The sequence below is a fragment of the Neovison vison genome, chromosome 3 (genome assembly GCF_020171115.1).
Source record: "Neovison vison isolate M4711 chromosome 3, ASM_NN_V1, whole genome shotgun sequence".
Lineage (NCBI taxonomy): Eukaryota > Metazoa > Chordata > Mammalia > Carnivora > Mustelidae > Neogale > Neogale vison.
The window spans coordinates 66,097,154-66,109,858 of record NC_058093.1 but is presented as its reverse complement, the minus strand read 5'-3'; the positions used below and the strand labels follow the sequence as shown (position 1 = coordinate 66,109,858).

The window sequence follows — 12,705 nt, the reverse complement described above, 5'->3', positions numbered from 1 at the left end:
TCCTTATGCTGGGTCGGGTTGCTAGGAGTCCTCCTGTTGTTACTTTCTGACGAATGTACTACTCTTTTTGAACAAAAGGGTAACTATGTCTGATGGCAGATGGAGCCAGAAGATCATTTAGGGCCCGTGGCATGAGCTTCAGTAGCTTCAGTAGACCTGGACTCCTTTATCGTCCAAGAGTCTGTGGAGAGTTGAAGGATTGCTGATGGACAGTGTGCTTTTTTTTTTTTTTTTTTTCCTTAGACCACAAGGGGACAGGGTGAATTATGTCACTTGGCTCTCAAATTACCCATACTTCAGGAATGGGTCTGATAACCTTGATAGGAGAGTGAGAGAAGGACTTTGAAGGGAGGGGAATTTCCCTAAGATATGTGGTCCCAGCTTTCCCCCCCCCTTTTTTTTTTCCCAGCTTTCCCCTTTACTTTGAAATTCTTAACGCACTGAAATAGAGGGATAGGCAAGTCATCTGTGGGTACAGATGGCTTTCGTTGCCTCTGCTTTTTAACTCTGACCCAACTTTTTCTCCCCGCAAGTCGTTGCCTGCAGTGCAGCCCGCCTCCCACTGTTGCCAACTCTGGACTCATTTTGCTGGAATCCGTAGTTTGAAGTCTCTGTGAGAGAGTTTTACTAATTTCACAAAATTATTTGGCACCTTTTTGTGGTCATTTATTTACTAGTATAGTATGATTTGTCACCACACCCGTTTTGATTGGTTGGCACCTCTGCCTTGTTAAATATTTTCAATTATCACTCTTAACTTTTTATGAGCCATGCCTGATTTCCCTTCTGGCCCCTGGGCTTTTTTCAGTGAGTGTATTAGAGAGAATGTGACAACATGGAACGGGTGACTCAGAAGCGTTTGGTTGTGGATAGCAGTTCGCTGCTTGTGATAAAGTAGGGGCGCTCTGGGCATCGCCATGCCTGAGGCACGTTTATCAGTCTGCGTTCTTGTGTCCGCCTACAGCAGACCACCTTGTTTGTGATCTTGAGAAGAGCGTAGACAGGCACCTGAGTTTTAATTTCCTCGACCCAAAGGTGCTGTTATGTTTTCTTCCTTTTCTCCCCTTCTTTGTCCTTCTCCTCCCCCTTTTCTTTCCCACATCTTTCTGTCAAGATACTTGACAGACGTTTAGGCCGTGAGGTGAACTCTTTGATTTTTCCCAAGCAGTTTTTGTGTTTGGAGTGCAGCTCTTGTTTCTTTCCAGGCTATGAGACCTGCAGAGGCAACCAGTTCACATGCCACAGCGGCTACTGCATTAGTCAAAATTTGGTTTGTGACGGAGAGAACGACTGTAAGGATAACAGCGATGAAAACGGATGCGGTAAGGAGGAGAGATTCTGACTGAGAAGCATTTTCTTTTTCTCTCTCTGCCTCTTTTTTAAAAGTATTACTTATTTGTCAGAGAGAGAAAGAGAGAGAGAGAGAGAGAGGAAGAAAGCGCAAGCAGGGGGAGTGACAGGAAGAGGGAGAAGCAGGCTCCCCTCTGAGCAAGAAGCCCAGTGCGGGACTTGATCCCAGGACTCTGGGGTCATGACCTGAGCAGAAGGCAGACATTTAGCCAACTGAGCCACCCAGGCATCCCTGAAAAGCATTTTCTTAAAGTGTTTTCCAGAACTTGTATTCCTACTTCCCTTGTTAGAAATTATCTATGTTAGAAACTATCTATGGATTGGCTGTAGGTTAATTAACTTGGTGGGGAAGAAGGAGGTGACTTCACCAGCTTTTCTTAAAAAGACAGTGAACTCAATTACAGTATAAATTATAATCTCTTCCCTCTTATCATTGAAGTAAAGTAGATGGGGCAGTCTGTCCGCCTTCTATAACACATGTTGACTTATTTTACTTAGAACATGTGAGGAAGTAGTAGGGACTGGTAGTTGCTGGAAAGGCAGCTATTCAGGCAATTGTTTCAAGATTCTCTGAGAAGGAAATTCCAGTGGTATCACCTCCTTCACCAGTAGTACCTTGAACAGTTCAGAAGTTCCTAATACCCACACCCTAAAGCAAGTATAATAATGAGAGTGATGCTTGGGGAAAATCCATTGGTATTGGTGGTCCAAGAAGTAGTCTCCCTACAGTTAGTCACAGGTTTTCTTACATTGTTGACATTTCACTAAAGGAAAAAAAAAAAAAAAAAAATTAAACAGCCCCACCCCCACCCCAACCCTCTACCGCACACCCTGGTCCAAAAAGCCGAAAACAGATGAAAAACTCAGGAATCTTGGCATCACTTAGATAAGTCTAGTTCTGTAATTCATGATTTAAATAACTGAATTTTCTTCTAGGGGTTATAATCTAGTTTGATAATTCAGGTCCATGTCTCTTCTTACTCCTGTCACCTGGCTGAGAACTCCCTACCTTAGAAAGAATGGAACTTAAATAATTCCATTCGTCACTTCTTTTTTAAAAAAAAAAAACATTTTGTTTGTTTATTTGATAGAGAGACAGCTCTATCACAAGCAGAGGGAACACAAGCAGAGGGAATGGGAGAGGGAGAAGCAGGCCTCCCACAGAGCAGGGAGCCCGATGTGGGGCTCGATCCCAGAACTCTGGGATCAGGGTCTGAGCCGAAAGCAGATGCTTAATGACTGAGCCACCCAGGTGCTCCCCATTTGTCACTTCTTAGAATCCCAGTAAAAGATCAGTGGTAGAGTTAGCAAGTACCAGTTTAGGTCATTTGTAGACTTCTCTTGTCTACCTGATCTGTATTCTCACTTAACCCATGGATCAGAAAGAGCTGGCTCCACCATGATATGGCCTGTGATTCTTTTATTCCTCCCCTGCAGAAAGCAGTAGTCACCATATTCGTGAATGCTACCCAGGTGAATGGGCTTGTCCAGAGTCTGGAAAATGCATCCCAATCACAAATGTTTGTGATGGGACTTCAGATTGTCCAGGAGGAGAAGATGAAAACAATAGCACCAAAGGGCAACACTGTGGTGAGTATGGAAATTCATCTGGGTAGCTTTCAGATCAAGATCGATTGATTTCTTTCTTTCCTTCTTTCTTTATTTTTTTCTTTCTTTCTTTCTTTCTTTCTCTTTCCTCCCTCCCTTCCTCCTTCCTTCCTTCCTCCTTCCCTCCTAAGATTTTGTTTATTTGACACAGACAGTGAGAGAGGGAACACAAGCAAGGGCAATGTGAGAGGGAGAAGTAGGCCTCCTGGCTGAGCAGGGAGCCTGATGTGGGGCCCAGTCCTAGGATCCCAGGACCATGCTCTGAGCCGAAGGCAGATGCCCAACTGATTGAGCTACCCAGGTGCCCCAATGTTTGTTTTTCTATAATAGATTCCCAAATACAGAGAGTATCAGTATTTGCATAACTATCTGTCCCGAGGCTTACTGGCTTACACAAACAAATACTTACTATTTCTCTTAGTTCTGTGGGTTGGCTAGGAAGTTCTTAAGGCCTAGACCAGCTCACTCACATGTCAAGGATGTTTCAGTAAAAGCTCAGGTTGATATCTTTCTGCAAGATAGTAGAAAAGGTGAACCTTAGTGTATAAGCTCTTTTAAATCTCTTCTTAGGTCATGTTTGCTAAAAGCGTTATTGGCCAAAGCAAATCATTTGGCCAAGCCCATATTCAATGGATTGATGAAACAGACTCCATCTCTTGATGGGAGGAGCTATAAAATGTTCATGGTGTTTTTTCATAAACTCGGGCAGAATGGTTTTAATGGCAATGTCCATGATTTTAAAGATACTGTAGAGATTTATTTCCTGGCTTATACTTAATGGGAAAGTTTTAACCTGGCTGCACTCAGTAAAGAAGGTTCTGGTTTTTGAGACATACACCTTGAACTAGTTTTTATTTTTATTTTTTTCTGTGACTATACTCCATTACTCTGTCAACTGTGTGGACAAGTGACTGTCCTGTAAGGGAATACAACTTAAGACCTTGACTTCATCAATAGTGCACTCTATAAATTATCTAGAAGTTGTTTAGAAGTATCCATGATTAACATGTTTAATGTTATTCTCAATCCAGTCACTTGAGAATTCTTGACTTTTTCTATTATGTAGACAAAAAGATAGACTTATGACCTGATTTTTCAGTAAAGCGCACTTAAGATGACTTATACTTGCACAGTTAAAATTTTTTTTTTTTTGCACAGTTAAAATTTTAAAAGGAGTTGTATTTTAAAAATATGAGTTGAGCTTTTCATGCATAATAAAGAAGGAAGGCTTGAAGGCTGATCATTTCTGTGCCTCTACTACATGCTTTCTTGGGTTTTAGGTTTGGTAAAAGACGCTCTTACATTATAAGTACATCAGTCTTGTCCAGAGGTTACCATTCACTTAACAAAGTGTTTTTCTCTGTTTAGATGTGAATTTGTGTTCTCTGCTGAGCTGTGAGCACCAATGCCACATGTCACCAAACGGAGGGATGTGTTACTGTCCTCCAGGTTTTATTGTTGACCCGAATAATACCCGCTACTGTGTTGGTAAGTGACAAGTGGCAGTGTCTAATGTTTTGTCACAGTGCTGTGGCACTGATGGCTTCTGTGATTTCTAATATCACATGCTTGTGCATGGGAGTGGTCGTCGTTATAACAAAGAGGGACATAGTCCCCATTGAAAACCTGGACAATATGAAGTTTTAAGTTGGAGAAACTTGGGAGGGGCACAAGACAAAAGAGTGGTTCTTTTGAGTGAGTTGACCTGTTCCATGGATACCTGTGTACAGCCTGATGAAGGAGGAAGTCTTTGATGTTTCCTTCTTAAGTGTTCGGAAGCAGGATTGGTGTGGCCGTACTGGTTTTTCAATATTGGAATACATCATGTGGTTGGTAATAACCGCTGCCTGAACCCATCAGCTATCCTACCCTGCTCACCTGGTCTCTTCTCCAGGGTGCTCCAACCTCCAACAAGCAACTAAAGAGTGGTTGCCTAAGAGGAAAGGATCATTAGCTCACTGCCCCGCTGACCATAGTGGCCTGTCAGTGCCCATGCCATGCTGTTTGTTAATTCCCCTGATTTTGACCTCTACTTGAAGCTTTGATGAAGGGCAAACATTATTCGTTTGGCTGGCATTGAATTGGATGCTGGTGTACCAAATAGTTCTTAACATCTCTCTTATCTGAATTATAAGAATGATTTCTGCTACTAGGAAATTTTTGATTCTGATGTGAGCTGGCATTGTGGCCTTCTGTGAGCAGGATGGGATCTTATGATGGTAGAATTACTATGGCTAAGTATCAGTTTTTAGTTTTTTAGGATTTGAACAATGAATTTTTAGTTCTATGATTTCTTTTTCCATCTTTCTGATTTTTTAAGGGGTGGGGGAGGGGCAAAGGGAGAGGGACAGAGAGAATCTTAAGCAGACTCCCCGCCTAGTTCCAGCTGGACACAGGGCTTGATCTCGTGACCCTGAGGTCATGATCTGAGCTGAAATCAACAGTCAGACTCTAAACTGACTGAGCCACCCAGGTGCCCCTGCTTCTTTCTGATTTTTGATACGTAAACAATAAACCTATTAGCAGGAAGTGTCCAAAGGGGTTTAAAAAAAAAAAAAAAACAAAACAACTTCATTTTTTTAAAAAAAGATTTTGGTTATTTATTTGACAGAGATCACAGGTAGGCAGAGAGGCAGGCAGAGAGTAGGGGGTAGAGCAGTCTCCCCGCTGAGCAGAGCCCGATGTGGGACTCAATCCCAGGACCCTGAGATCATGACCTGAGCCCAAGGCAGAGGCTTAACCTGCTGAGTCACCCAGGTGCCCCGAGACAACTTTGTTTTTACTGGTGCTGTCAAAAAGGCATCTGGAAGGCAACTGTAATAATTCATTAAAACTAAATTTGGTAGGGGTACCTGGGTGGCTTAGGTGGTTGGTTAAGTGGTGAATTTGTGGTTTCACCTCAGGTCATGATCTTGGTTGTGGGATCAAGCCTGAGCAATGGGCCTCTGAGCTCAGTACAGAGTCTGCTTGAGATAGAGAGAGATAAATTAATAAATAAATCCTTTAAAAAAATTCAGTTTGGTAATCATCTATGGATTTCCAAAAGATAGATGATTCAGATTTTTCCCAGGGTATTTGTGTTCTTTTGATATTCCTTAGAAATAAGCTATTTTTCAGGGCTTTCTGAACAAAAACAGACATGGCATACATAATAAATTCACAGAAGTGCTTCTTTTTTTTTTTCTTCTGAAGTAATTTCTAAAATATTAATAAAACTTGGTCAACAATATTGAATTTGGATAAATCTAATGAAGTTATTTGGTCTTTAGTTTTAGCTCATGGCTTCCAACTTGATTATCAAATAGCAAATAACTATTCACGGCCAGAAGAAGATTTCATGACACAAATTAACTCCGGTTTACAAATTGGAACTTCGGAGAACGTTTATTCCACAGTGTATTAAGAACCATAATAATGGGGCTCATTATATGTCATATGCCAAGAAAAACGAGACTCTTATATCTAGTAAAGTAATCCAAATGAGGTTGTCCTTGTGTTCGAAGGAGGCAATTTCAGGTTTTTGGTATCCGGACCAAGCCCAAAGTTCTCTCAGGATCTGATTGCTTCTCTCAAGTAACAATACAGTTACTTGTTGAATGGAAGACCTGTTATAAGACAAGACATATGACTATGAGACACGACATGGGCTTTATGTAAGATACCCCAAGAGATTCTGAAGCCTCAGAGACAATTCTGAAATACTTAAGGAAGCCCCCCCAATTTCTAATCATTTAAAAACTTTGTAAATAAGAGCGTGACCTGCCACAGGCATTCAATGAAATCAGGACACTTTTTGTGTTTATTACTAATATCATCATTATCGTCACCATCATCACATTGGAGATGTGTTTAAGTGATTTGAAAATACTTTTCACATGAATATCCTCCGTTGTTAAGCGGTATTCTGACGCCAGGACCTCTGCCTGTGCTGCCCCGCATTGCTGCGAAAGCAACATGTCCCAGTGGGTGTGAGCCTGTTCCTTTGTCTTTGGCAAATGTCAGGCTCCTCCGCTGCCCCCCTCCCCCCATTGCCACCCAGCTGCCAGTTCGATTTCAGTCTTTTAGTTCTCCAGGCATTTCTCCTTTCTCTTAATAGAAAAGGAATTCCAATAGAAATACCAGAAGCCACATTCTCAGTATTCCGTCAGCTTCTCTTTTTTTCCTTTCTCAGCCCTGAGAGAGGAGATGGGGCTGGGCTGCCTTGCATTTGGAACTTGATAAGTCTTTTCAGTAGAAGTGATGGCTCTTTCAGAATCCCCAGTTTAGTCTTGTGATGCCCTACAACCTGTTCTTAGCACCCCCCTCTTTTTGGGGGGCACTTTAGCATCTAGATAGCACATTTTTCAACACTTTTTTCCCAAGGTCTAAGTCAGTGATGAGCTTTGGGTTAAAAATTCCAAGTGTCTCGGGCTACTTGTATGTCAGAGGTCTGGGCCACTTCATTTTACAATCTGAAATAAATGAAAAACTGTCATCACAAGTTTTTTGTACATTTAGCCTATTAATAAATGTAATATAGAAAATTCCAGTATTATGCTGCGGCATAATTTCAGGACTTACAGAACATACCCAGTTCACATAAGAAGAGGTGGTGTGATCTGATACTGTGTCACTAGTTTTAACTCTCATAATGAACATTTTTAATCCCTGCAGTATGTGCCTGGGACTTTAGTGCATTAGCTTCATTTGGAGATGAGCTCAAAAGTCTGCGATTTGAGGGCTTTTGTGTTAGGCCCCTTGCCACCTACAGAGATCTGTGATTCTTCCCTGTTTTCCAAGGATGTGTTCTTTGCCCCTGAGTTTTGAAGCTGGGTTAGAGTTTATTTCACATTTATTTCAAAGAAGATTATCTTTTGCTTTCTTGGTAAAGAGAACTCGTTAATTTTAATATGTGACATTATAAAACCGGTTACACTTGTTTCAGCTGGGGTTTTAGGGAAATAGTTCTCGTTTGTTCTTCCAAGCATTTCAGTTCTACAGATACTCTCAGTATGCCTGTAATACTCTACATGGCTTCAGGTGTTGGAAACCTATGCTACATCTGTCATCTTAGACATGGCTCCCCAGTGAATGCCTCGGTGGTAATCAAGAATAAAATTGAGTAATCCCGACACGAAGTCTTGTGTCCTTCTACCATTCATCTGCCTCTGGTAGTCTTGACCTGGCCGTGGAGCCTCTGAGGCGTGCCGAAGCAGTTTACCCAGGGTTATTGTTTCTGATTGACGGGACATGCTGTTTGGTGACGGAATGACATCGTGATGCAGAGTTAGGGCAAGGAGGTCATTCAGCATGGGGGGATTTCAGACAGCCAGAGGGATCAGAGATGTCCAGGGGGGTCCAAGCTAAAAAGGGTTTTTTGAACTATTTTCAAAGTAGTATCTGTTGGTACAAGGCAACAAAGAATGAAAAGGAAAATAGGTAAAGGTAATGGGATGGGAGTTCTTATTATAAAGTGATGTTTTAGGGATTTATACAGTTTCCTCCACTACTTTTCTATTCTCAGGAAAAGCCTCAAGTCTACTTTCATTTTTCTTGTTTTCACTTTGGCTAGTGATGGATTTTAATTACCCTTCATTTTCCTCCGTAATGGAGAATATACTCTTACTCAGTCATTAAAAGTGACAGTGATTTTATACTCATTCAGATGTTTAAGTACTTGTAGCCCATGTGATAGGACGGGCACTTGGACCCACGAATTCCTAGTTATGACTTCTTCACCTTTTGTTTTCTTCTGCTTGACATCAGAACTCCTGCTCCCAGGGTGGCTTCAGACCCTTTAGCATATTCTCATCAGTCTTGCATTCAAAATGAGGTCATGACATTCTGGGAATTTGAGGGTGACTATCCTGTACTTTTCGTTTCTACTGAGGCGAAGCCTCAGATGGTGCTTTCTCAGGGCTGAGGCAAGGGCACAGAAGAGATAAATCAGGAAGGGACTTTTATTTATACCCACGTGCCTTTCACCTTATCATGTCCAAATTGGATTAATTTTTTCCTTTTGTTAGTCACAGTTCTTGGAAAGAAAGCTACAGAGGCCAGTGTTGTTACATCTATCTGGTCTTGAGGGAAAATCGGAAGAGCTTGATCCCAGGACTTTCTTGAGCTTTGTAATTAGGGAGTTGTGAGATGGTGGGCCATCCAGAAAGTATGATAGAACCCGATTCCCAACGCTGACATTTGCTGCAAGGGTATTCAGATTCAAGTAATGTGGAGAACTTTAGACCTGAGGGTACAGTGCTTTCAGAAATTATAATTGACTGAGAACCTGTTGGTATAGGCTGTGATGGTCTTCCTCCCAGGGAAGGCCACAGGGTGAAGGAGGGTGAAGAGTGGATGTGAGCTTGGAGGGTCAGTGAAATATTTGGCACCAGTCTACCAAGATAGGATATTCTTTGTACCCCTTAAGCTGTACGATCTCTGAGAAAGACCCTTTATATCTTGCGTTGTCCTACTCTCTCTCCCATGTTGTATTGTTTGTATGTCAATTTTACTGAACTATTTTGAACTGGAACTACTGGGACCATAAACACCCCTGTCATATAATGGCTTCTCAATGAATACTTATTAAATGAATGAATAATAAGTTAATGAATAAGTAGAAGAGGAGATACTTGTCATGTCTTAAGAGTAATCTAAATTTAATTTTGGTTGTAAGTTTTGACATCAGAGGAAAGGCACCTAGCTGGGGAAATGAATCTTTCCAAATACTTCATTGCAGTTACAGTTTTATGTCTTCTTGAGGGGTTGGATATAAGGCAGGTCTTAATTTATTCTGATGCAGCACTGTTCAGTAGAACTTTCTGCAGTGGTGGAAATGTGCTGTATCTGCATCTCCAGTATGGTAACCACTGATCCCATGTAGCTTTTGGTCCCTTGAAATGTAGTGAGACTAAGAAACCGAATTCATTGCATTTTAGTTAATCTAAATATAAATTTAAGAAGCCATAGTGGACGAGTGGCTATTACAGTGGAAAGCACAGTGGTGAAGGGAAGAATTTATAAATATTTTCATTCAGCTATTTTGTAAACTATTGAGATAATTTTATATATTAATATTAATTATTTATCACACAAGAAATAGTATTTGTATTGATATTAATAAATATTAATATTTGTATTAATACAAATATTAATATTTATTAATATCAATAAATAAAATGCAATACCATGGGGCTGTGAATCTAAGCAGTGCTGTGCATCTTCTGTAAAATTATCCTTGTGTAGGTTAAAAAAAAAGAACTTTTAAATGCTTTTGGATTTTCTATACTGTGAAGATGCCTGTTCTGAATTCCTACTTTTTATTGTATGCCTAGAATCTGTGCTACCTCCAGAGAGGGTGCTTATTTAGATATGGGCCTCAGCACATTCTTGTATAGCTGGTCAAAGGTTTTTGTCATAGTGTACTCAAAAAATGCTGGTAAAGGCAATTACAAATGTTTATTTTCCACGTGGCAGATTTTAATGATTGCCAGATATGGGGAGTTTGTGACCAGATGTGTGAAGACCGAATTGGCCATCACCAGTGCCACTGTGCAGAAGGGTACATCTTGGAGCATCAACGGCATTGCAAAGCTAATACTTCCTGTAAGTAAATTAAGGACACTTCGCATACCACTGAACAGGAAACTTAAATGATGAATATCCTCCTTCCATAACAGATGACAAAAGAAATATCGGCATTTATGTGGATAGTAGGGTTTTATCATCACAGATTAGGAGTGGACCCTGCTGCCAGAAGAAAGGGTCTACATTAATTTTGTATTTTGATTATTAGGACCAATTTATGGATTAATCATGACCATTTGTCTTTTTTTAAAAAAAATATTGTTGCTTGTTCACTTTGTGTCTTGAGCTTTTGTGTCAGCTGCCACATTTAATTGTGGAATATATTTCTTTTGCCGATTTTAGATTACTTGGACATTTACATTTTAATTAATTTACCACAAACATGGGTGACAAGTATCTATAGAAATAATTTTGACATTGTTTATGAAAAATTTAGAATTGATTCAAAATGGACCTCTGAAATTTGGGTTGGAATTTTGAGGAATGCCTTCATTCTGGGTGTTTTGTTAGAAACAGTCTAAATACTGTAGTACCAAAAAGTCATGGGGAAAATCTGTTAAAAACTGATACTCCCCTCCCACCCCCCTATTTTGTCATGCATTTCTGGATAAGATGATCTTTGTTCCTTTTTTCCAGTTTTTTTTTTTTTTTCCTTTTTTTTCTTTTTCCTTTTTTCCTCACACATGATCTTGAAGTTCCTTTGGTGGCCTTCCTGAAATTTATCTGCTCATTGAATTGATGAATGGCCCATTTCCAGGTTATTTTTGTGTAGAAATACCTGATTTACTGTCTACTAACTTTTTGGTACAAGTGATTTTTAACAAGCAAATGTATTTACTTTTGAAAGGATAATAAATTCAAATGTTCAAAAATTATAAATTACAAAAATGTCTTTCTCCATCTCTGTTCCTCTCTGACCAGTTGTCTCTACTTCCCCTCTCCCATGATTAACCATTGTTTATTTTAATTCTAGAGACTGTTACATTCATAAATCAGAATGTACAAATACAGGTACCTAAGTCTGTTTTTTTGTTTTTATTTTAGTTTCTTTTTCCCCCCAAGTTTTTCATTTAATTTTCAGTTAGTTAACATACAGTGTAATATTAGTTTCAGGAATCTAATTCTGTTTTCGGATTATAGGAGTATACTATGCATGCAGTTCTGTATTTTGCTATCAGTGTGTATCCACATAGAAATCTCTTCCTCATTGTTTTTTTTCCTGGTGGCATAAAATTCCTTTTTTTTTTTTTGGATGTACATTATTTATTTAACTAGTCCCCTACTGATGGGCTTTTTTATCATTTCATTTTTATCCTTTGCTATTGCAAATACGACTGCAATGAAAACCTTGATATTCCTGCATCATTTTACATGCTTGTGAGTATGTAGGTAAAGCTTATTTGGATCCATCATTGCCATATTTTCACACAGTGATTTTCCCAGAAATCCATAAAATAACGTTCTGTGCTTTATACAGTCTGAAGTTCCTGGGTTAGATGCCCATATCATAGAGGATTTTTGAAAATACCTGATGTATTCCTCTCCGTGTCACTGAAAGTATGTTGGACTAGCAGTCAGAGCACTTGAGTTCTTGGTAGACTGTTCAAACTTCACTGTGATTCTGGACACTTCATCAAGCATCTTCGTGCCTCACTGTGCCTATCTGTAAAATGGGTAGAATGACATCTATATGCCTGCCTCAGAAGTTCATTTTAAACTCAAGTAAGATAACATAGAAGAAGCATTTGAAAAGGCAGGAACGTATCCGTTGTAAGTTTGCCTGAAAGGGTGATACACTTACGTTTGTTCTCTTGAAGGAGTGATAATGCCTTCCTTCTTAACATTTAGCTGAGCAGGCCTCCGTTATCTTCTCCAATGGTCGGGATTTGCTAGTTGGTGATATTCATGGAAGGACCTTTGCGATACTGGTGCAGTCTCAAAATCACGGAGTGGCTGTGGGTGTGGATTTTCACTATCATCTACACAGAGTCTTTTGGACGGACACTGTGCAAGATAAGGTAATTAGAAATTTCAGGAGTATAGCTTGGGAGCTGATAGAACCCCAAGAACAAAGTGTTGATAGCTTTTCATTTTTGGGGGAGTGGAAAGGAAAGTTCTTTTGTTTTCTAACAAAAAAGGCCCTTGAGATATTTTATGTTAATCAGCACCTTTTCCATGCTA

At 39.9% G+C, this 12,705-nt stretch overlaps 1 protein-coding gene across 1 annotated transcript in view; it reads left to right on the top strand.

The window, feature by feature from the left end:
- LRP2 (LDL receptor related protein 2) overlaps nucleotides 1-12,705 on the top strand; it is a 207,030-nt gene that overhangs the window by 62,833 nt on the left and 131,492 nt on the right. The window contains exons 7-11 of the mRNA XM_044242279.1: nucleotides 1,206-1,322; nucleotides 2,788-2,940; nucleotides 4,327-4,446; nucleotides 10,414-10,542; nucleotides 12,373-12,542. Coding sequence (XP_044098214.1) covers nucleotides 1,206-1,322; nucleotides 2,788-2,940; nucleotides 4,327-4,446; nucleotides 10,414-10,542; nucleotides 12,373-12,542 — 689 coding nt within the window. The remainder of the gene's footprint in view (nucleotides 1-1,205; nucleotides 1,323-2,787; nucleotides 2,941-4,326; nucleotides 4,447-10,413; nucleotides 10,543-12,372; nucleotides 12,543-12,705) is intronic.